Source organism: Neovison vison, chromosome 3, assembly GCF_020171115.1.
Source record: "Neovison vison isolate M4711 chromosome 3, ASM_NN_V1, whole genome shotgun sequence".
Lineage (NCBI taxonomy): Eukaryota > Metazoa > Chordata > Mammalia > Carnivora > Mustelidae > Neogale > Neogale vison.
In genome coordinates, this window is record NC_058093.1 from 196,639,171 (window position 1) to 196,660,650 (window position 21,480).

Genomic DNA, 21,480 nt, shown 5'->3' on the forward strand with positions numbered 1-21,480 from the left:
TCTGAGATTCATCCATTTTGAATACTGAGCTATAATTCACTAATTTTCACACCTATGTAGACTCCTCTTGTCTGAGTATAATATAGCTCATTTCTCTATCCTACCGGCGATGAACATTTTGGTTCTTCTGATCTGTCTTCCGCCTTCCCACGGCCCTACCAGATCTGTGCTTATCACAGTCACTGGCATTTCCAAGTCAAGCGAGGGCTATTACCTCCTCACTAGCACCGTTCCCAGTGGGCGTTGAAGACACCTTCCCTGAGCTCACAACCTTCCCTGGGCGGCTCTGTGGGCTTGTCCTCTTTCTCTGCACACCTTCTAATGCTGGCGGTCCTCAGGGTTGAGTTGTGGGAGCTCCTCTTACGGCGCTACCTTCTTCCTGGGTGTTCTCATCCCTTCCCATGACTTTTAAGTCCTGTGCATTCATTCCCAAGATGCACCCAAAATCCTGCCTCCCCTCTCCGTTTCCACTGGCACCACAGCTCCCTGCGTGACTCCAACATCCTTCCGGCTGAGCCGTGTTCGCTCTTGTCCCGGCCCTTCCCGCCTTCCTGCAGCAGCCAGAGCGACAGTTCTTAAACGAGCCGGACTGATCATATCACTCTCTTGCTTAAAGTCTTTCAGTGACTTCCTTTTGTGATGGGGATAACCCTAAACTCCCCCTCCACCCACTTCCCAGCATCTACCCTCCTGTTTATTAATGTCTGTTAGTTTGTATGCCCTGGAATTTTACAGAAATGAACTCTTTTTGTGGAGGGCTCTGGCTTCTTTTATTCAATTTAATTGTTGAGATTCATCTATGTATGCAACAATAGTTTATTCTTCCTTATTCCTCTTTATGTCCTTTAAAATGTGAATACTGAGTAGTCATCGAATGGATATGTCATAGTTTGCTTCTTCACCTGTTCAAAGACATTAGCCCTGTTTCCTGTTTGTGGCTGTTGAAAACAAAGGTGCATGAACTTTCATGCACAAGTCTTTGTAGATATATGCCTTCGTTTCTCTTGGTAATTATCTTTGTTTCTGAAGGATATCTGCCCTAACTATAGGGCTGTAGTGTGGTTGTTATTGCTGTACTCTGAAGATATTATTGTCTTTATTTTTTTTTAAGATTTTATCTATTTATTTAACAGAGAGAGAGAGAGAGAGATCACAAGTAGGCAGAGAGGCAGGCAGAGAGAGAGGGAAGCAGGCTCCCTGCTGAGCAGAGAGCCCGATGTGGGGCTCCATCCCAGGACCCTGAGATCATGACCTGAGCCATAGACAGAGGGATAACCCACTGAGCCACCCGGGCGCCCTGATATTATTGTCTTCAGACTTAACACCACTTCCATTGAGAAGTCAACTATCAATCTTACTGTTCCCTCTTCTGAAAGTTATGTATGTCTTAACCCCTCCTGCCCCATTCTGGCTGCTTTTAAGGGTTTCTGCTGATTATTAGCAGTTTTTAATGATGTGTCTGTATGTATATGGATATGTTGTTGATTTTTCTTAAAAATCCAAAACTAGGTGCCTGGATGGCTCAGTCAGTGGAGCGTGTGACTCTTGATCTTGGCTTGTGAGTTCGAGCCCCATGTTGGGCATAGAGATTACTCACAAAAAAGGATAAATAAATAAAAATTAAAATCTAAAAAAAAGAGAAACCCCAAAACATATCTTCTGGGGTTCTTTGAACTTGGAATATCATATCTTTCTTCAGTTTTGCAAAATTCTCTGCCACTGCCTCTTTAAAGATCACTTTTATCACCTTTTTTTCTTTTCTCTCCTTTTGGTACTCCAATTATACAGACATTGGACCCGTCTTGTCCTTTATGTCTCTTATTGTCTATATTGTCCGTTCTTTTGTGTCTTTATCCTTCAGTCTGGATCTTTCCTCTTCTAATTTATCTTCCCATTGTACTGACTAATTATTTCTTTGGCTATATTTAATTTTCTGTTAAATCCTCTTTTGAGGTTTTTTAAATCTTTTTTTTTTTTTTTTTCAGATCTAGAATTTCTATTTGATTCTTTTTAAAAATAGAGTTACTGCTGAGATTGCCCATCATGCCCTCTCCTCTCTGGCACATCGCCAGACCACATCGTGACCACAGTTATTGTCAAGTCTGCATGTGTTGGTGCTATGCCTGCATCTCCTGGGGTCTCTTGCTGACGATTGCTTCCCCCTCAGCTGTCAGTCATTTGGAAATGTCTCTTTCATATGCCTGGTTATGTTTCATCAGATGCCCAGTGTCATGCTTTAAAAAGTCTAGGAATAATTTGAGGCTCAGGATGGTACCTTCCTCCAAGGAAGACTCACTTTTGCTTCTTGCTGGCATCTGGCAAAGTTAACGAGATTAGCTGATTAATCAAATCACAGATCGCAGTGATCTGAGGCTGATTTCCAGCCTTTGTGAGGACTTGTCCATGCATTTTCTTCCAACCGTTCTGCACTGCCCCCCCCCCCCGCCTTCCCTATCCCTCCCCACCCCTGCTGAGGCCATTGAGCTGTCCTGAAATTACTTCTCAAACATTGGCACTGGTCCTTCACATTCCTGGAGCAGGCAAGGAGTAGGCGATGGTGTGGAGGTGGCAGGAATGGAACTTAAGTCGTGTTTCTAGAAGCTGTCTCCCAGGGCTGCCCCCTGCATCCCTTCACCTCAGGCCATAGCCGCCCCATCCCACGCACATACCCCCGCAGGATACGCCCCTCAGTCTCCCCAAGGAGCTCCGTGGTGGTGTGGCTGTTGTTCAGCTTCTGTACTTTGTGGTTTCCTCACTTGCATAGTTACCGCAGGGTTGATTTTTGGGAAGGGAGCCAGGCAGTCCAGGCTATTCACCATGTTGGCAGGAATCAGAAACTCTTTCCAGTATTTGGCATTCATTCCAAGTTACCTTGTGACCTTGTCAAATTTAGAAATGTGTATGCAGCAGTTTTTGTCCAAAAGGACACAGAGTAAAGGTTATTAGTGAATATTGCGCTACTTTTGCTTGTTCCAGTGAATTATAATAAATAAGACTAAATAAGAAAGGGAACACATTTGAGACCATTAAATTTAACACTCAGTGTTTAAATTCTATTACTATTGCTTACAAAATGCTGTTGTCTTTTCTGTTTTATATTCCTACTCAGCTATTATTTATTTTTAACATTTAGCTTAGCCAGAGAGAAACAGAAAATTTATTGTAATGTAATATATTTCTGTACTTTATATTTCAGAACTATCTTACTTTTAATCCAGCAAATAATAAAGAATTGGTGAGCAACAGTAAAACACAGGCAATATATTATTTGTGGGTAAGTAGAAATATTTTGATTTGTCTTAAATGTAGGGACAAGTATGTGTTCATTCCCTGAGTACAGATGTTTTGGCAATGTAACAGTACAGTATCTACTTAGAAGCAATAAATATGTATTAAAATGTTTTGATTTAATTTTAGCATTTACTTTTGTCTCATTGGAAACTAGTGTATTAAATCAGAAGCAGATAATTTAAATTTCATTTAATTTTTTAAAGTAATGAGGAAAATATTTATTTGAATGTATTTAACAGGTTTAAAAAATACAGGGTTTTTCAAGACCTTGGTTTTTACCCCCTTTTAGAAAGGACTTAGCAAACAGATCAGCAATGTATATACTGACATGGGGCAGAATCATGAGATTAAAAAAACATCAAAGTTAAATATAAAATTACCACATGACCCAGCAATTCCTAAATCCAAAAGAATTTAAAAAGGCACTCAGACAAATACAAACATACAAACATTCATAGCAGGGGTATGATTATCAGTGACCAAAAGCAAACCACATGTCCATCAGCTAGTGAATGCATGAACAAAATGTGGTCCGTCCGTACAACAGACTATGACTCGACCATAAAAAGGAACGAGGTACTGACACCCACTACAACATGAATGAACCGCATATACATCATGATAAAGGAAAGAAGCCAGACACAACAGACCATGTGCTATATGAGTCCATTGATGTGAAATGTCCGGAAGAGGGGAATCCATTGAGACAAGTGCAGAATGGTGGTGGTTGGGGCTAGGGGAGGGGCATGCATTATGGCTTAATGGAGAGGGGGGGCTTCCTTTTGGGGTGATGAAAATGTCCTGAACCAGATGGAGAGGATGGTGCCCAGCATTGTTAGTGTACTAGATGTCCCTGAATTGTACACTTTAAAATGACGAATGGTTGGAATTCCTGGCTGGCTCAGTCAGCGGAGCACGTGGCTCTTGATCTTAGAGTTGTTTGGTGTAGAGATTCCTTCAAAATAAAATCGTTATTTATTTATAAGATTTTATTTATTTATTTGACAGAGATCACAAGTAGTCACAAGAGGCAGAGGGGGAAGCAGGTTCCCTGCTTAGCAGGGAACCCAATGTGGGGCTTGATCCCAGGACTCTGGGGTCATGACTTCAGCCGAAGGCAGAGGCTTAACCCACTGAGCCACCCAGGCGCCCCTCAAAATAAAATATTTATGATTAATTTAATTTAAATTTTAAAAACATTTAAAGCATAAAATCTTTAAAAAATAATAAAATGATTAATGGCTAATTCTAGGTTATGTGAATTTTACCTCAATTAAAAATGTAAAACAAAAACACTGATTCATTCACCAATTTTCAGTGCTAGTTGTTTCTTCCAGGACTTATTGTAGCTTTAATGCCATATAAATATAGCATTCATATTTTCATTTACTACCATTTAAAGTCACAATCATTTGTGGCATTTTTTTTTTAACGTATTTGCTTTTCTTTCAGCATGTTTTCAGATGTTCCTTGAGGCAGCAGGTTCTCTTATCTGTAGAGGTTGCAAAGCTCTGGCCCTGTTTAGATGCATTTCTTTTGATTTTGTGGTTATAGTAGTTCTTTCTTTTAGAAACCAGGCCTTTTTGTAGTAGTGAGTATTTTTTCTGTACCCCTCAGTGTGAAGAGGGAGATCTACTTGCTCACAGTGCCCCACGTTTAACAGAAAAAGTGAGTATGCCTCCCGTGTTTTTATATGTCAGATGTTGTGGAGAGTAAATATGTGTAAGCGTATTCACTCCGGGCTACTCTTTGTATGTCTTGATATTACACTGTGGGGAAATGATTTGACATTTTTACTTGGGTCCTTTACCATATTGAATCGTCAGCTGAAAATAATGGAAACATTGTTCAAAATAAAATATTATGGAAAAGAAATTTGACTACTCTGAGAAAATACCCAAGTAAGTGATGGCTTTACCAATGTATGTGTGCATATGACAAAGAATGAAAAATTATTTGGGAGTGATATAATAAATAGTTGAACGTGAGTGGCTCCTTTTTAGGCTCCCAGTTTTCAGAATAATAAATGTGATCTTGGCTATTTAGACGTTTCAGAGCCAGTAGAAAGGCGGTGCAGCAGGTGTTGGAGGAAACAGGTCTCTTGCCTGCCAGCTCGCCTGGGGCCACCATTGCATCTGAGGTGGACCTCGGGTCCCATCTCCTGCCACAATTTCTGTGTTTGACACCCATGTAATCTGCCCTAAATCAGCACCTTATGGTGTTTCTTCTGCTTCCTTTCTTCACTCTTAGTACGATTTATAAAAATTTATTTTTAAGAGGGAATGCCAAAAAAAAAAAGTGGAGATAGATGAATACAAAGAGAAATGATTCTGTCCAAACCTCTTTTTCACAAATCAAAGTTATCAAACAATAAAGTTCAATTCTCATTATGCGTGGCAGTTATGTTTCACAAAGTCTCTGCAGACCTCAGGGAATACAAAGTCATCAGTCCTAGGAGAAGTACAGGATTGGGTTCCTGCCAGCCTCGGGTCACAACAGTTTCACCCACAGAGAGATACAGAACCTTGTATTACGTGTGTTTTCGTTTGAAGACACCGTTTTTAATACATAATGTTGATGTGTTAGCGCTCACAGCCAGCAGCTCTGGAACTCATATCTGAATGACGTTTATCTAACTCAGGTATGTGCTCTGGAAGGCACATCACTAGACTGCCTTTCAGTACCATGTTTGGCGTTAAATACTGCCCTCACTAACAAAAAACACCTCAAAAACATGAACAACGTGGTGCTAAGCAGACCCTGGAAAGGACTCTTGTTTACAGTTTGAAAGCTGGAAGAAGGCAGAGCATGTTCTCACTGGACCTCAGCTGGGGACGTGCACACAGGGAGAGTCACATTTTTGCCACTCCGCATATGCACACATCTGCAAACAATCATGAAGGGTCCACAAGGGTTGATTTTGGGGTTATAAATAAATTTTTTAAAGATTTTATTATTTATTTAACAGAGACAGAGATCACAAGTAGGCAGAGAGGCTGGTGGTTGGGGGGAAGCAGGCTCCCTGCTAAGCAGAGAGCCCGATGTGGGGCTCAATCCCAGGACCCTGAGATCATGACCTGAGCTGAAGGCAGAGGCTTAACCCACTGAGCCACCCAGGTGCCCCATGGGGTTATAAATAAATTTTAGTGAGTAGGTGAGTTTGCAAATACAGAACCCACAAGCCATGAAAATGCCTTGTATGGAAGCAGATGCCCTCCCTTGACTAGTTATTGTTTTCCTGACCCTCCTGTGTTCTAGGCAGAAGAGGTGAGCCCTAGGGTCCTCTCCGTGTCATTAGAGAAGGGGGCAGCAAACTTGCTGTATCCCGTGACAAATGAAGACACTTCTTTGACTGATTCATTCACTGAAAATTCACTGCAGGGCTCCACTCACCGCTCTGGGTTCTTTCTACACTTCGTCTCCAAGACAGTGCCTAAGAAAGATGGCCCTCATGCCTTATTTTATTTGCACAAATTTCTTGAGGTGTCAGGGGCATGTCTGTGTACAGTACTTAATTTCTAATGATGGGAAAATAGTTTTTGGGAAAAGTTTATAGTTATAAGACTGAGATAATTATTTTGTGATATCTTACAACCGGACATGCTTTTGCACAAGACAGGGACATTAGTTTCTTTTATCAGTCTCTGAAACCTCAGTAAGAGAAGTTGAGCAGGTATAAACAACTGGTTAAACACTTTTTCATTTGCTTTAAGCAAACAGTTTAATGAACCCCGTACGCAGCCCTTCACTCGCTCCTAGCACACCTTCAGAGGTTCAGAACAGCCTGCACCGTGGCCATCCATGGGGGAAAGATTTCTTAGCGATTGGTTTTTCTAATTGTATCTTTTTCGTACTGTAAATCAATGTAATATTATAAAATAGGCCATAACGCAGCCCTTCACTCGCTCCTAGCACACCTTCAGAGGTTCAGAACAGCCTGCACCGTGGCCATCCACGGGGGAGAGATTTCTTAGCGATTGGTTTTTCTAATTGTATCTTTTTCGTACTGTAAATCAATGTAATATTATAAAATAGGCCATATTGACAAATGCTTTGTTTTATATGTATACCAACGTAACTTATAATCTGTCTTCTGAAATGCAGACCTTCAACAAGCTCGTGGGAAAATTTAGCCAGTCAGTCTTTCATTTGAATTTAACACAAATACTTTCCGCAACAATGGAAGGGAAGCTGGTTGTCTGGGACATCCACCGCCCACCGTCGTCTGCCTCCGCCTCTGCGGGCTTCCCTCAAATCAAACCTTGTAAACTGGTTCATTTGCAGAAAGAGGGCCTCACTGTGCTCACTACAGTGGATCGGTAATTAACTTAATTAAAAAGCAGCTATCAGTGATTACCAAAGTATGTTAAAACCCTTTTGGATGTACACACATATTTTGTATATGCAGAGAATATTTCTGGGGAAATTCCTTATTAACTGGGAATGTTTGGTATCTCTGAGGAAAAGACCAGAGAAGTGGGAGCAACGGTGGGGGTGGTTTTCCCTCTTCTTATGATCTCATTTGTAGTAATGGGTTTGCTTTTTTTAAAAAAATCATGGCTATGTATTACTTTTAAAAAATCCCTTTGTGTTGGTGAAACAAAAACTGGTTTTTTTCCTTTCACACTAATTACAGTCATTTTCACCCTAAATATTACATACTTTAATTTTAAGAAAATAACATAAATAGCTATATTGTTTTTTCTTTTTTTTTTTTTAAGATTTTATTTATTTATTTGACAGAGAGATCACAAGTAGGCAGGGAGGCAGGCAGAGAGAGAGAGAGGGAAGCAGGCTCCCTGCCGAGCAGAGAGCCTGATGTGGGACTCGATCCCAGGACCCTGAGATCCTGACCTGAGCCGAAGGCAGAGACTCAACCCACTGAGCCACCCAGGTGCCCCATATTGTTTTTTCGGATTACAAAATAACACCTACCCATTATGAAAAGGTGAAATACAACAGGACTTTAAAAGTTCGCTGGCTGGAGAGGCTATGGGGGCTCAGAGAGTGTCATTAAAAGCCTTAGTCTTAGACAAAAAGGGGTTCAATTTCCAGACGTATCCCTTCCTTGCTGAACGACTCGGGGCAAGGGACTTAACTTGGCTGAGCCTCCATTTTTCCACCTGCAAAACAGGCATGACAACCCTCTCCCTCAGAGTGATTTTATGAGAATTTTTCTGAGATAAGCCACGTAAAACTCTAGTACCTTGTCTGGCACAGAGGAGCTCTAAATGAAATCGTCGTTATCTGTATGCTTGAGAAGTTCCCCACAGGGACGGAGGACTCTGCCTCATGATAGGGACCATGCACATGTGGTCGGAGTCACTGTGCCATCTGCTTTCCAAAAGCCCTGCTTTCCTTTTCATTTCTTTTAATCCAGAGAGCGGTGAGGTCCTGGCACGTCTTTACAAAGAGAAATGCAAATTGTCCTCACTCAGAGGTGCGGAAAAGACGGTAGTAGAATTGCAGCTGATGATGAATCAGCCTTTAATTAGTTGGGGGGCTAGGGCCCAGGGAAGACCAGGCCTGGGTTCCCCTCTTTCCATGGTAAATAAAACCCAGCCAGGACCGGGGAGCCCACCAAGATCTTGAAAACACTTGGCCTGTTTTGCCATTTCTTTCCAGCAGAGGGCAGTGAACGATGTTCTCGCCAATTACTCTGCCCACCTGCCTCGCTTATTAATCAGAAACTGCATTTAATCACTTTGCATCTATAAGAGGAAATTCATTCCCCATCCTGGCCCCCCCTCACAGTGTGTTAGACTTATGCCAGAAGCTTTAAAAAAAAAAAGAAAAAGCCCATTTGGGATGGATCTGAGGACTGGAAATAAAAGCAATTTTGTCACGCGACACTGCCTTTGGCTGTGACAACTGGACAGGGTTTTATATGGCTCTGACAGCATTGCCCTCCCGTAACACGGCTTGTGTGCTTTTGCCAAGCTGTGTGATTTCAGAGGCCTGTGGACGGACTCTGGTGTCCTCTGTGGTCTCGCGGCAGAGAATGTCAGTCACCGCCCACTGCCACTGCCCGGGTCTGGTATGGGAGGGCGGGGCAAGGAGAGGGGATCGTGTGCTTTGCATTGGGTACACCTGGATCCCCGCACAGTCTAGCCATGGGGCCTGATGGGGCTGCCCTGTGGAAGTCGGTCCCCGGCAGTATTTGGGACATACTTCTGCTGAAAGATTACTGCTTGCTTCACTGAAATTCAAATTTCACTGGGCGTCCTGCATTTTTTATTTGCTAAATCTGGCAACCCCCCGGGCCTTGAGCAAATTTCTCAACTTCTCTGAGCCTTCGTTTCCCAGATGTAAAGTGGAACAACAGTAAAATCAGCCTCGTAGGACAGAGTATTAAAGTGAGATTTTTACAACACCTGGAGTCCAGAGCCGGACACAAAATTAGCTGTTCAGTAGGTGGTACTTACTACTTTTCGTTCCCAGACAGATGTTTTTCTCCATTTCAGCTATATCGTCACAGGTGATATTAGAGGTAACATTAAGTTCTACGATCGGACCCTGTCCATTGTTAACTGGTACAGCAACTTCAAACTGAGCTCCATAAGGACCCTGTCGTTTTCCAAGACCCCAGCAGCTCCCCCTACCGAAAAATCAAACTATCCTCCAGACTGCACTCTAAAAGGTGACCTTTTTATTGTAAGGTAGGTTGTTAATGAATCCAGTCCTTTGAATGGCCAAGAAATGATTGCTGCCCTCTCTGTCGGTTGGCACGCAGTGGAATGGCCACCTTGCTCCCAGGACACGAGACAGAGCGGGATTTCCTCTTCGGTCCTTCTCGGGGGCCCGCAGGTGGATCTCCGCAGCTGATTAGAATCACCGTTCAGTCATTTTTTTAAAATGAAGCATTATATGCATATTAAGGATCTTTAGCGACTGGAAACTGGAAAGGGCTTTTATCCCTGAGCTGCAGTCTCTGTTGTGTTTGAAGGCCTTTGCAGGAGCTTGGTATCTTCTCCCGAAGCCAAGTTTGTCCTAGTGCTGCGGTTAAAGGCATTTGATAATTAATAGCCATAACATTTCAAGACTGAATTATCTGCGAGTCTGCTTAATTACCCTTGCAGCATTTGCAGGCACATCTGTATGTGTGCACCACACTCCATATTTGCATACACAAATGAATATTTGCATGTGCAGATTAGCTAATTGTACAACTGACTGTCCATCTGCATACTTAATGACTGCATTTACATGTAGAAATGTGGGCTTTTTCACTTGCAAATGGAGGCTGTTGGGTATTGGTAGTATATTTTTGGAGACGCTGGGTTAATAATGTCACTAAATTGCAGACGACAGAGGCGTTTCGTGTGCAATTAGAAGCAGAATAGCCTCCGTGCCCCATGCGCCGCAAACACTGATACTGTTGGGTCCCTTCTTGGCAAACAGGAATCTTATCATTGGAACGTCAGATGCGACAGTGTACCACTTAACGGCAGATGGGACCAAACTTGAGAAGTTATTCGTGGAGCCCAAGGATGCCATTTGTGCCATCTCCTGCCACCCGTACCAGCCCCTCATCGCCATTGGCAGTTTCTGTGGAATGATCAAAGTGTGGGATTATGAGGAGAAAAAGTACCTTTTCAGCAGGGTCTTTGAGAAGGGGCTGGGCGTCCAGAGTCTAACCTACAATCCTGAAGGTATTTTCATTATATCAGCCTATCTTGGGCTCCAAGTCAAAAACAGACCCAGATGGCTGTGCCCTTGGCTGTGACAGCTTCCAGGAAGTTTACTTTGGCCTTGCTCCCCCCAGCAGGCTAGATGAGACGCCTTGTCCTGGACCCTGCGGCTCTCGGTGCCTAGTTAGTGTCTGAACACTCACCCCAGAGCCTCATGCTTTTCCGTTTATCTGTCCTGCCAGGATCCTGGTCTGTCATGTTCATTGCTGTCTTCTCAGCTCCTAGAGCACAGCCTGACCTGGAGTTGGTGTTTTTTGAAGGAATGAAGTCCCTTTTCCAGCATTGTTCTCTGGCTTGTGGTTTCAGGAGCCCTTCTTGGAGCTGGCTTCACAGAGGGGACAGTTTACATTCTTGATGCAATGTCCTTAGAAAACCAAATCCCAGAGCCTTTCAAATATTCCAGAACCAGTGTGACTCACATCAGCTTCTCCCATGACTCCCAGTACATGGCGACTGCTGTAAGTGTTTCCACTGGGAACTGTCCAGGGAATCTAGCAACCTTGTTTACCACCAAAAGGGAGAGAGGGCTTGGGGGAGGGGAGGGCAAGGAAGGGGGTGCTAATGGATTTGGGGTTCTTTTTGGGTCGTGAACATGCTCTAAAATTGTGGTGGTGAGATCTGTGAATACACTGAAAACCACAGAGTCATACACTTTAAAGGTGTGAACTGTGTGCGGTGTGAACTGTATCTCCACAAGGCCTCTATAGAGAGAGGAGGGACTGTCCCTCGAAACGAGCCTAGGCCTCAGGACGCGCAGGCGGGGATTCTGCCATCCTGACAGCTCATTTCGGTGTGTTGGTTTCTGGACCCCTTCCTCGGCATCTATTCTTTCATCTTTCTCTTTGATTTTTGACAAGATGACATTCTCATTTATCTCAAAGCACCGTCTTCCCCCGGTGTTTTGGATTCCGTTCCTTCCCTCTATGAATAGGGCTCTTAAGCTCAGTAAAGATTTTCTGAGACCTTTAGCCTCTCCCTTCCTGCCAGCTCTCCTGGTCTGCCATGCACTCGTCTTGCCTTGATGTTGGGTGAGGGGGAAGAGCCACCGCTGCTTCCCACGTCCCTGCTGTGCCCCCACCCCTGCCTGTGTGCCCGGCCTCTACCCTGGTCTTTGTGCTCCAAACCTTCATAGGCCTGCCGCCGAGCCTCCGGGCCCCTGCAGCTCCCAAGTTAGGTGTCCCTTTCCCTTTAGGCTGGTCTTGCACACACTCCCAACTCACTCTCAGCCGTGGAAATCATACCTTTTTCATTTTGTGTGGCTGGATACAGAGAAGGGAGGACAAAAGCAAAAAGAGTCAGGGTTTCAGTTTTCCACACAGAATGAGGTGGGGACCGGAAAGAAGGCCCCAGTGTCAGGCGGATGCTTTCTAAACCCCCCCCTTACCTTTGTGGGTTATCTACTTTTAACCTTAGTTTTCCCATCTATAAAATGGGTGTGATTTTATTACTTGCTCAGACAGACTAAAATCTCCTTTTGGATAAAATGCCCTAAAGGCAGCATTAGTATGAAAAACATAGTGATGATTTTTAAGTTACAAAACTGAAAAAGGAATAACTTCTGCTCTTTGGCTCCGATTCAGGACATGTATTTTACTGTGGCCGTTTACATGGTGGTAGTCAGAAATGGACACCGGGTGTGGGAATACCTGGCAAGGCTTCGTTCTCATCGCAAAAGCATCCGCAGTCTCCTGTTTGGGGTTCATCTGGACAGCAACGAGCCGAGACTGCTGAGCCTTGGGAGGGACAGGCTCTTGGTGAGCTGTTCAATGTCCGTTTACCTCACCCCTGTGTTTCATTCTTGTTGTGTCCCTGGCATCTGGCCTAGAACCGGGCCCCCAGTCTGGGTCCTTGTTGGAGAAAATGAATGTACAGTGAGGTAGCATAAAGCTCTCTGAGTAGACACTTGTTCTCAAGGATGTGCGAAAGCAGTACTCCTTACAGTAGAAACTACGCTTGGCATTTTGATTTTGGTTCTTGTCCCGGGCTCGTGATCTGTGGTCCCATCCTCTTGTGTGATGGTGAGCAGCGGCCACAGCTCCCTGTCGGCCATGCGACCATGAGGGTGAACAGCCGGCACACCGGCCACCAGCTGCACCCACACAGCCAAGCTGTTCTGTCAAGCTCGGGACAGAGTTCAATCAGTTACATGGGGTAGTCAACACTTTATTATAAAACAGGCTTCGTGGTAGGTGATTTTGCTCAACTGTAGGCTCACATCGGTGTTCTGAGCACAATTACAGTGGGCCAGGTCAGGCTGTGGGGGTTGATAGGGGAGGCATATTAAGTGCATTTTTGTCTATGACTGTTTCAACTTAAAACAGTTTATTGGAACGTAACCCCACCACGAGTCAAGGAAGATCTGTATCTGTGCATCTCAACTTTGTTCCTCGCTCCTTCCCTTTCTTCCATTCCCATCTCTCCTTTACTGGCCGTCCAGTCATCCATTCGTTATGGTCTGGCCACCAAAACCTGCCGATGGATGAAATTCGGCAAGCTACCAATTTATGACTGTCAAGTGTAGAGATTAGGTATGAATGTATTCCTACCCTTGAAGAGTTCCCAAGATATTGGTAAGGGAGACGGTAGGACACAACTGTGAGAGTTCAGATTTGGGGGTCCATTGGACCTAAATTTGAATTCTCATCCTACCACTTCTTAGCTTTGTGACCTTGAGCAACCCACCGAACCTCTCTGAACCTCTGCTTTCTAACCCGTAAAATGGGTACAACAGTATGACTTGGCAGGGGAGTCAGGAGAGGTAAGTAGCATCATGTTTTTAGAGCAGCTCATTGTCTTTGCTCATAAGGAATGCTCTTCAGGGCAGCCTGTTAGGAGTGAGGGTCTAGGCAAGTCTTTTCTTAGGGGGACCAGTACTGTCCCCCAGAACAGGACTGTTGACTGCCTTCTTTGGCTCAAGCCTCATGTGTGTCTATCTGGCCTCCTCTGCAGATTGAATATAATCTTCTTAAGAGCTGCAGAGACAACCTGGAGATCTTGGACATTCACCGCACCGACCAGGGCAACTATCCCACCTGCATGGTCTGGTACCCACCGCTCACCAAGGAGCTCTTCCTGCTTATTTGCAACAGCGGCTACAAAGTGAAACTTTTTAATTCTACCACCAAAATGTGCCGGTAAGCGCTAACAGCTTCCCGCTGGTGTGATGCCTCCCTCAGTTTCTCCATCCCCATCTTCTTTAAGTCCCAGCTTACAGACCCATGAGCAGTTTGGCTGCCTTTACTATCCCTCACTACCCAGGGGAGGAAACTGAGGTGCAGAAGAGTTGAGTAAGTCTCACCCAGGGTCACGTGGCTGGGAAGTCGCCAGAAGCAGGATATGAATCCAGAGCCTTTGCCTCTGAGCCCAGCCCTGCACGGAGATGAGGGAGCCAGAGCTCTGGGCCCGAGACCCAGGGAAGGACCCCGCAAAGTCGCTGATGCCTTATAAACTCTCCTATCTTCTCCTCCTGCGTTAAAAACATCTTTTCACTTGAATAGTATCAATTGTGCGATTTAAAAAAAAGATTTTATTATTTTTTTGAAGTGATTTCTATACCCACTGTGGGGCTCGAACTGACCCTGAGATCAGGAATCACAGGCTCTCCTCACTGAGCCAACAGGGGCCCGTCATTGTGCGATTTGCCTTACTCTTGCTTCCTAGAGGCGTTTTTAAGTTTACCTGATGGCATTCGAGTGCTCACTCAGTGTTTACCCAGCCCCTACCTGAGCCAGGTTCTGTCCGAGGTGCTGAAGGTAGGGATGCCGACAGCCGTGCTCCTGCCGCCCCGGTATTGGCATCTTGGTAGGGGAGTGGAGTTTGTGGGAGAGCCTGGGCTGGAGGTCCACATTTGAGGTCGGGAGCACATGGTGCTTTAGAGCCATGAGACGAGAGAAGATTCTAGAAGGGACGAGCATATAGAGGAGGGGCCAAAGGACTGACCCGAGGGCATCCAAAGCTCCTCATCTCAGAGCAGCAGCTCCTCCATCTTGAAGCAGGTCAACATCTGTGGTTGGCCCATGTGCTGCTAGGCCCGGGGCTCCCTAGGTTTGCTCCTCGTGACAGATACTCTCTTGCTTCTCAAGTAATATCCACTGAGGTTCAGAGCAGTGACAGAGCTTGTGCTCAGGATGGGGTGGGACTCAACCCATGGGCCTAATTCTGACCCCGTCCTCTACTTTGGCACTACTGGGCCCAGGTGCAGCCCTGGCCGTGGGCTCCTACCTAGTCAGCCCTAGAGGGCGTCCCTTTCCACCTGTGGTTTGGCTGCCTCGTGGGTATGGCTGGAAAGAACAGAGGCCCAGAGGCTAGAGCAACAGGTGAGAACCCATTAGGGACCTCACCTGAGAGAAGGAAGTGCGACGCCAACAGCAGCTGGCCCCGTGCCGGAGGAGGATCAGTGTTCTGGTCCTCAAAGGTCAGCATCACTCAAGATCATCAACATCATCTTCTTCTTTTTTAAACATTTGTTTCCAGAAGGATACAAGAAAAAATAATTGAGAAATGCCATGTCATGTGGCAGGCACAGGAGAGAAATTCAGCACCATTTAAAAAAAAAAAATCAAAACACTGGGAAGGAGACATTTGAAAAAAGTAGGTAGAAAGGATTTTAGGAAGATCTCAGAATCTTCGTACATCGTCTTTAACGGACACAAACTTTTTGGAAATGGAATATCCCATGGATATGCAAGTCCTGAGTAAATCTGAGTTCACCCTGCAGGTAGACTGGGGATGCTAACAGTGACTAAGCAGGGACTCTACGCCACACAGTTTGGAATTTCTGCCACTGACAATCAATTGGAAATTAGCATAAGGGATATTTTCATTTTTATTTTATTTTTTAAAAAGATTTTATTTATTTATTTGAGAGAGACAGAGAGAGCAACAGAGTGCAGAGCAGAGAGGAAAGGGAGAAGCAGGCTCCCTGCTGAGCAGGAAGCCCGACACAGGGCTCGATCCCAGGACCCTGGGACCATGACCTGAGCCGAAGGCAGAGACTTAACCCACTGAGCCACCCAGTCGTCCCCATAAAGCATCTTTTAAGTGGTAGGAATAACAAGGCCTCATAACCACAGCTTAATTGGGAAGGAATTGTCTCTTCATGACAAATAAAAAGCAATTTTATAATGCACTTAAAATATTGAGAACTTGAAAGGCAGTGAGCAGAAAAAAGCCAATAAACCTATGAGCAGATGTTCACTTGAGTATCAAAGATGCAGATGAAAACAAAACACCATTTTTTCACAGATCAGATTAGTGAAATAAAAATGACTGACAGGACACAGTGTTGGCAAAGGTATAAGCGGGTGGACAGTCCCACTGCCTTCTGGGGGGGACACGGAAACAAGGGTGTCCTTTTGGGAGAGTGCTTTGTTTCCCTTTGCTAAATCGCATCCTGTCTTCTGATGTCTAGGAATGTAGCCCACAGAAGCCCTCACACAGTATGCCGAGACATAAGTAAAAGGATGTCTTGCTCGAAAATACTTTCAAAAATGGAAACAATCCAGATGTCCACTAATAGGGGATTAGTTAAATGATGACTCGTCACTATGCTGAAACATGATGCTGCTTCGAGAAAAGAAAAAAAAGTATGCTGTCTGTGTAGTGACATGGAAATAGCTCCCAAGACACAATGTATTTTCCTATAAAGTTAGATTTCTATAATTTATTTACTTTTCACATAAAACTGTATAAGTTAGAATATATAAAGGAAATTCTTGAGTCCCCCCGGGGACTCAAGGGTGTGGCGATGTGGGGGTCTGGGTAGATTATCAGGCTTTTGCATGTCTAAACATCTGAAATGGTTTGCAAGGAGTATGTGACATTTTTCAGTCAGAAACAAAAGATATTAACTTTACAAAATTGTCAGATAACGTTTAACAAATACGAGGTGACAGTTCCATGGGTCCTCCTATGTGCCAGAAATTGTTGTGAGTGCTTTATGTATATTAACCGACTTGCTGTTCACACGGTCTCGGGGTAAGTGTGTCATTGTCCCTATGTGCTGGCGAGGAACCTGAGGCACCAGGAGGCTGATTTTTAGTTTGGCTTTTTGTCCCCCTTTTTTTAATTTATGATTTAAATTAAGATGTAATTTACATATCATAAAATTTACCCCCTTTCAGGGACTTTTATCATATTCACCAAATTGTGTAACCATCACCACTATCTAATTTAAGAGCATTTCCATCACCCCAAAATAAGCCCATACCCATTATTAAAATTTTTTAAAGGTTTTACTTATTTAGCCCCATACCCATGAGCAGTCATTCCCCATTCCCTCCCTCCCTTCCCCCACTCCTGCCCCACCCTCGGCAACTGCCAAGCTATGTTCTGTCTCTGTGGATTTGTCTATTCTGGATAGTTCACATAAGTGGAACCATGTAGCATGTGACTTTTTGTGTCCGGCTTCGTTCAAGATGCTTCAGAGCTCATCCATGCTACTGTTGTGTGTCAGTGTTTCCTTCCTTTTCTACGGCTGGTTCATATTTGATGGTATAAACCTACCCTATTTATCCATTCACCTGTTGTCGGACATTTGGGTCGTCTCTGTTCAGGGCTACTGTGAACATTTTTGTGTAGGTTTCCAAGCAGAGCCCTGTTTCATTTCTCTTGGGCAAAGACATAGGAACAGAATGTCCAGGTCACCTGGTAACTCTGTTTAACCATTTGAGGATCCGCCGGACTGTTTCCCAAAGCAATGCCACCAGATATCACTCCCACCAGCAGTCTGTGGTGGTTGCACGTTCTCCACAGCCTCCATGTGTATGAACTTGACCGCGGATCACCAACCTGACTGCCCCCTGCCCGTGGCACTCTCACAGCTGGCCCTGGCCCCTTGCCCAGCTCACTGCTCTCCTCCTCCCGCTCCTGCCCCTTTACGTTTTCTTCACAACCCACTTCCTGCGGCCTTGTGCCACCTCTGTTTGCTGCCTGTTGTCTGCCTCTTCCATATTCTCTACCTTCCCAGCTTACCACTGCAGACCCAGCTCGCACGTCTCCCTCCTCAGAGCAGTCTCGGGGCCCTGCACTCGCGCGTTCCTACACCTCTCCCCTCACGGTGCTTCCGTGTCTGTCATCTCTTGTCAGGCTGTGAGCTCAGTGGCAGTGACTAAACCTCACTCACGGGTGTGTCCCGAGCCCCTCACATAGAGCCTGGCACAGGAGGGCCTTAAAAAAGACTGCTTAATGGATCTGCGCTTCATTTAGTCAGTGCACACGCCTGGGGTGTGTACTGTCCCCGCCAGACACGGGCTGGGCATGGGGGCCCCAGGGAGAAAACCTATCTAAACAACGAGGGGCTTATCATATAAAAAGTTTGCAATAGCCACTGACGTCACATGGGAGAAGATCCAGCTCTCATAGGCTATGAAGTGAATCTCGTGGGCCCTGATAAAAAGCAAAAAGGATTCATAATTAAGAGTTAAATAAAGCACGAGGTGCCTGGGTGGCTCAGTGGGTTAAAGCCTCTGCCTTTGGCTCAGGTCATGATCTCAGGGTCCTGGGATCGAGCCCCACATCGGGCTCTCTGCTCGGTGGGGAGCCCGCTTCCCCCCCAACCCTGGTCTGCTTCTCTGCCTACTTGTGATCTCTCTCTGTCAAATAAATCTTAAAAAAAAAAAAAAAAAGGAAGAAGAAGTTTAAGAATTAAACACAGCAGGACGCCTCCGAGACCTCAGAAGGTGCCTTTGGGAGCCAGGGGTCCTGAAGCTCCTGTCTGGGCTGCAGGTGATGTCCCGGAGCCTCGCCTGGGATCAGATTCCTAGCAGAGTCTGAGCTAAAGAAGCCTGACCATTGCCGGGGTATGATTCATCACAGTTATTTTCACAGACAGTGTTTTGGAAGTCTGTGTGTTGCCCCTGGAGTCAGGTGCATGTATGTCAGGGGTCTGGAGCCGTGGGCAGCCCCTCATTCTGATCTCTTGGGCTGCCCCTGGGAGACGGGTGTCTCCCTACACCCCGCCAACGTGTGCCACTTCCTCACTGCGTTTTCCCCGTCCCTTTTTCCTATACACGTTCTCGAGGCATAATGTTCCCTTCACTCAGCTGTCAAGGAGGAAAGTCAGAGCCTCCACCACGGAAAGCATTCTTCACAATCAAACTTTCCCTGGAGCATTTACTGTTTGGAGCTGTTGCCCCTCATTTATGGCGGCTGTTAGCAGCGGCTGAAAGAGAGGTTCTTTGCTGAGTGACAGGACAGGAAATTGAGAATGCAAAACGTGTGCGGTCTCATGAAAGGTAGCTCGTCAGGGAGCCTACGTTCAGATTTGTGGAATTCAAAAAAAAAAAAAAAGTGTTTCTTTTTCTTTTTTTTTTTTCTCATGCAGAAAGACGCTTCTCGGGCCGGTTTTTGGTTCTCCCATTGAGCAGATACAAATCCTCCCGGTGAAAAGCACCTTGGAACTGCAGAAACGCTACATGGTGTTTATTAACAGGGACAAGGTATCAGCCCTTGGCTCTCTGCCTCCGGGAGATGGCTCTGTGTGGTTTGGGTAGCAGTCCGCCCCGACGAGGATCAGACTCCAGGATACCAGAGGTCATAGCCTAGCTATGACCTATTTCCTCCCAGTCTACAGTGATCCTGAAAATTGCCATTAAACGAGTGAAAATTGAGTCTTAGGAAGCATTTCTGAGCAGAGTTACTGCATTTTCTATACTCCCATGAAGACACAGGGTCACCAAAGGATTTTTTTTCTTTCCAATTTATTGACATGGAAAAATCTCATAAAGACGTGCAAACTAGCTACACTTGGTTCTATGTTTAATAATCTGTTGAAAAGCACAAAATCATAGGATTCTAGTACTCTCCTGGAAAACTTTGGACATCTGGCCAGGAAGACCATTAAAAGTTTCCTTCCTGTGTTGCTACCTGGCATCTCTCCTGAGGGACGACCCTACAGGGGTGTGTGTGTGTGTGTGTGTGTGTGAACCCCCAACCCTATGAAACAGGCTGGCACACACTGAGGTGGTTCCAGACGCATAGGCCCTTCCAGTAAACCGCACTAGAGGGGATGCGCGGACGTGCCAGACCTGAGCTTGGGGCCCAGTCATCTGAATCTGAATTTCCAATGACCTGTTCGCTCTAGGTTGGACTTCAGATCTTACCAGTTGATGGCAATCCACACAAGACAGCTGCCATCATATGTCATCCCAGTGGGGTGGCGGGAATGGCCCTTTCCTATGACGGCTGCTGGGCCTTCACGGCAGGAGGACAGGACCGATCAGTGGTACAGTGGGAAATCAACTTAAGGTAAGTGACCAGGCGAGAAGCTCGACCCCACAAGGAAGGTGTCCGCGGTAGACCCCCTGTTTTTAACCAGCCACAGCAGACTGGTGTCGGGCCCCTACTTCGGGCCCAGCCTTTGGGTTGTTCCCCCACAACATCTGCCTATATGTGTGCGCAGACAGGAGGTTACTGTTCTGCTTCAGGGACCGAGGGGGGTTGCAGTGAAGCCAGCGTGGCTCCGCCTTGTTCCCGCACGGGTCGTACTGTCATCTGCAGATTCACGCCAGCTAGAAAGATCCTGCCCAAATCTCCAAAGCCTGTGTGACAGCAATAGTATTCTTAGTAACATGTGTTTCCAGTCTGCTCTTCTGACCCACCTGGCCTGAGCTGAGACTGCCTTGGGTGAGGCCGGAGAGGTCCAGGCTTGAACACCACTGAGTACTCGGACTTTGAGGTCAAAGAGACATGGGTTCGGGTGTGGAGCCTCCTTTCTGCCGGCTGTGACACCCAGGACCTGTTTTGCAACTGCTTGTTAGAGTCCTTGCCTGTGAAATGCAGGAGGGGTGGGGGGAGGCGGATAGTAATACGGACTTTTATTGGATTCTTGTAAGGATTGAATAACGCAGAGCTAGGGGCTCAGTACATTAACTGGTTTCTCTCTCCTATTTATGAAGGGCTTATTAAAGAGCCTTACTGAAAAAGGGGGCGAGTGCTACAGCAGTCTACCCAGATTCACTGAGCTGCCACAGGGCAGAGCCTGTTCCCACCCCTGAGCACATTTTCCCAGCCCCTGCCTCTCAGAGAGTCTCCTGCCTCACGGCGTCACACTCAAAAGCTGGGTGCCGACAGCTCGGAGGCCCCTTCCCTCCCAGAGAATCCTTCCTTCCTTCGATTCATGTGCCAAGTGCACATCTCGCTTTTATGGCAGACATCGAAGCTTCTTCAACAGGGGCAGGAAGGAGCGCCTGGGTGACTCAGTGGGTTGAAGCCTCTGCCTTCGGCTCAGGTCATGATCCCAGGGTCCTGGGATCGAGCCCGCATCGGGCTCTCTGCTCAGCAGGGAGCCTGCTTCCCTTCCTCTCTCTGCCTGCCTCTCTGCCTACTTGTGATCTCTCTCTCTCTCTGTCAAATAAATAAATAAAATATTAAAAAAAAAAAAAAAAAAACAAGGAAGAGCCAGGTAGATCTGCTGTAGGTACATGCTGGTTTCAGACTGCATGAGGAGCTCTGACCTTCACCTCTGCCTTCAGCTAAGACAGCAGATCTTGGGAACGTG

The 21,480-nt window shown here is 45.7% G+C and overlaps 1 protein-coding gene across 1 annotated transcript in view; it reads left to right on the forward strand.

The window, feature by feature from the left end:
- CFAP251 (cilia and flagella associated protein 251) overlaps positions 1 to 21,480 on the forward strand; it is a 63,150-nt gene that overhangs the window by 13,830 nt on the left and 27,840 nt on the right. The window contains exons 7-16 of the mRNA XM_044243422.1: positions 3,197 to 3,274; positions 4,909 to 4,959; positions 7,396 to 7,610; positions 9,756 to 9,950; positions 10,693 to 10,943; positions 11,289 to 11,440; positions 12,563 to 12,736; positions 13,932 to 14,116; positions 19,306 to 19,420; positions 20,065 to 20,228. Of these exons, the coding sequence (XP_044099357.1) occupies positions 3,197 to 3,274; positions 4,909 to 4,959; positions 7,396 to 7,610; positions 9,756 to 9,950; positions 10,693 to 10,943; positions 11,289 to 11,440; positions 12,563 to 12,736; positions 13,932 to 14,116; positions 19,306 to 19,420; positions 20,065 to 20,228 (1,580 nt within the window). The remainder of the gene's footprint in view (positions 1 to 3,196; positions 3,275 to 4,908; positions 4,960 to 7,395; positions 7,611 to 9,755; positions 9,951 to 10,692; positions 10,944 to 11,288; positions 11,441 to 12,562; positions 12,737 to 13,931; positions 14,117 to 19,305; positions 19,421 to 20,064; positions 20,229 to 21,480) is intronic.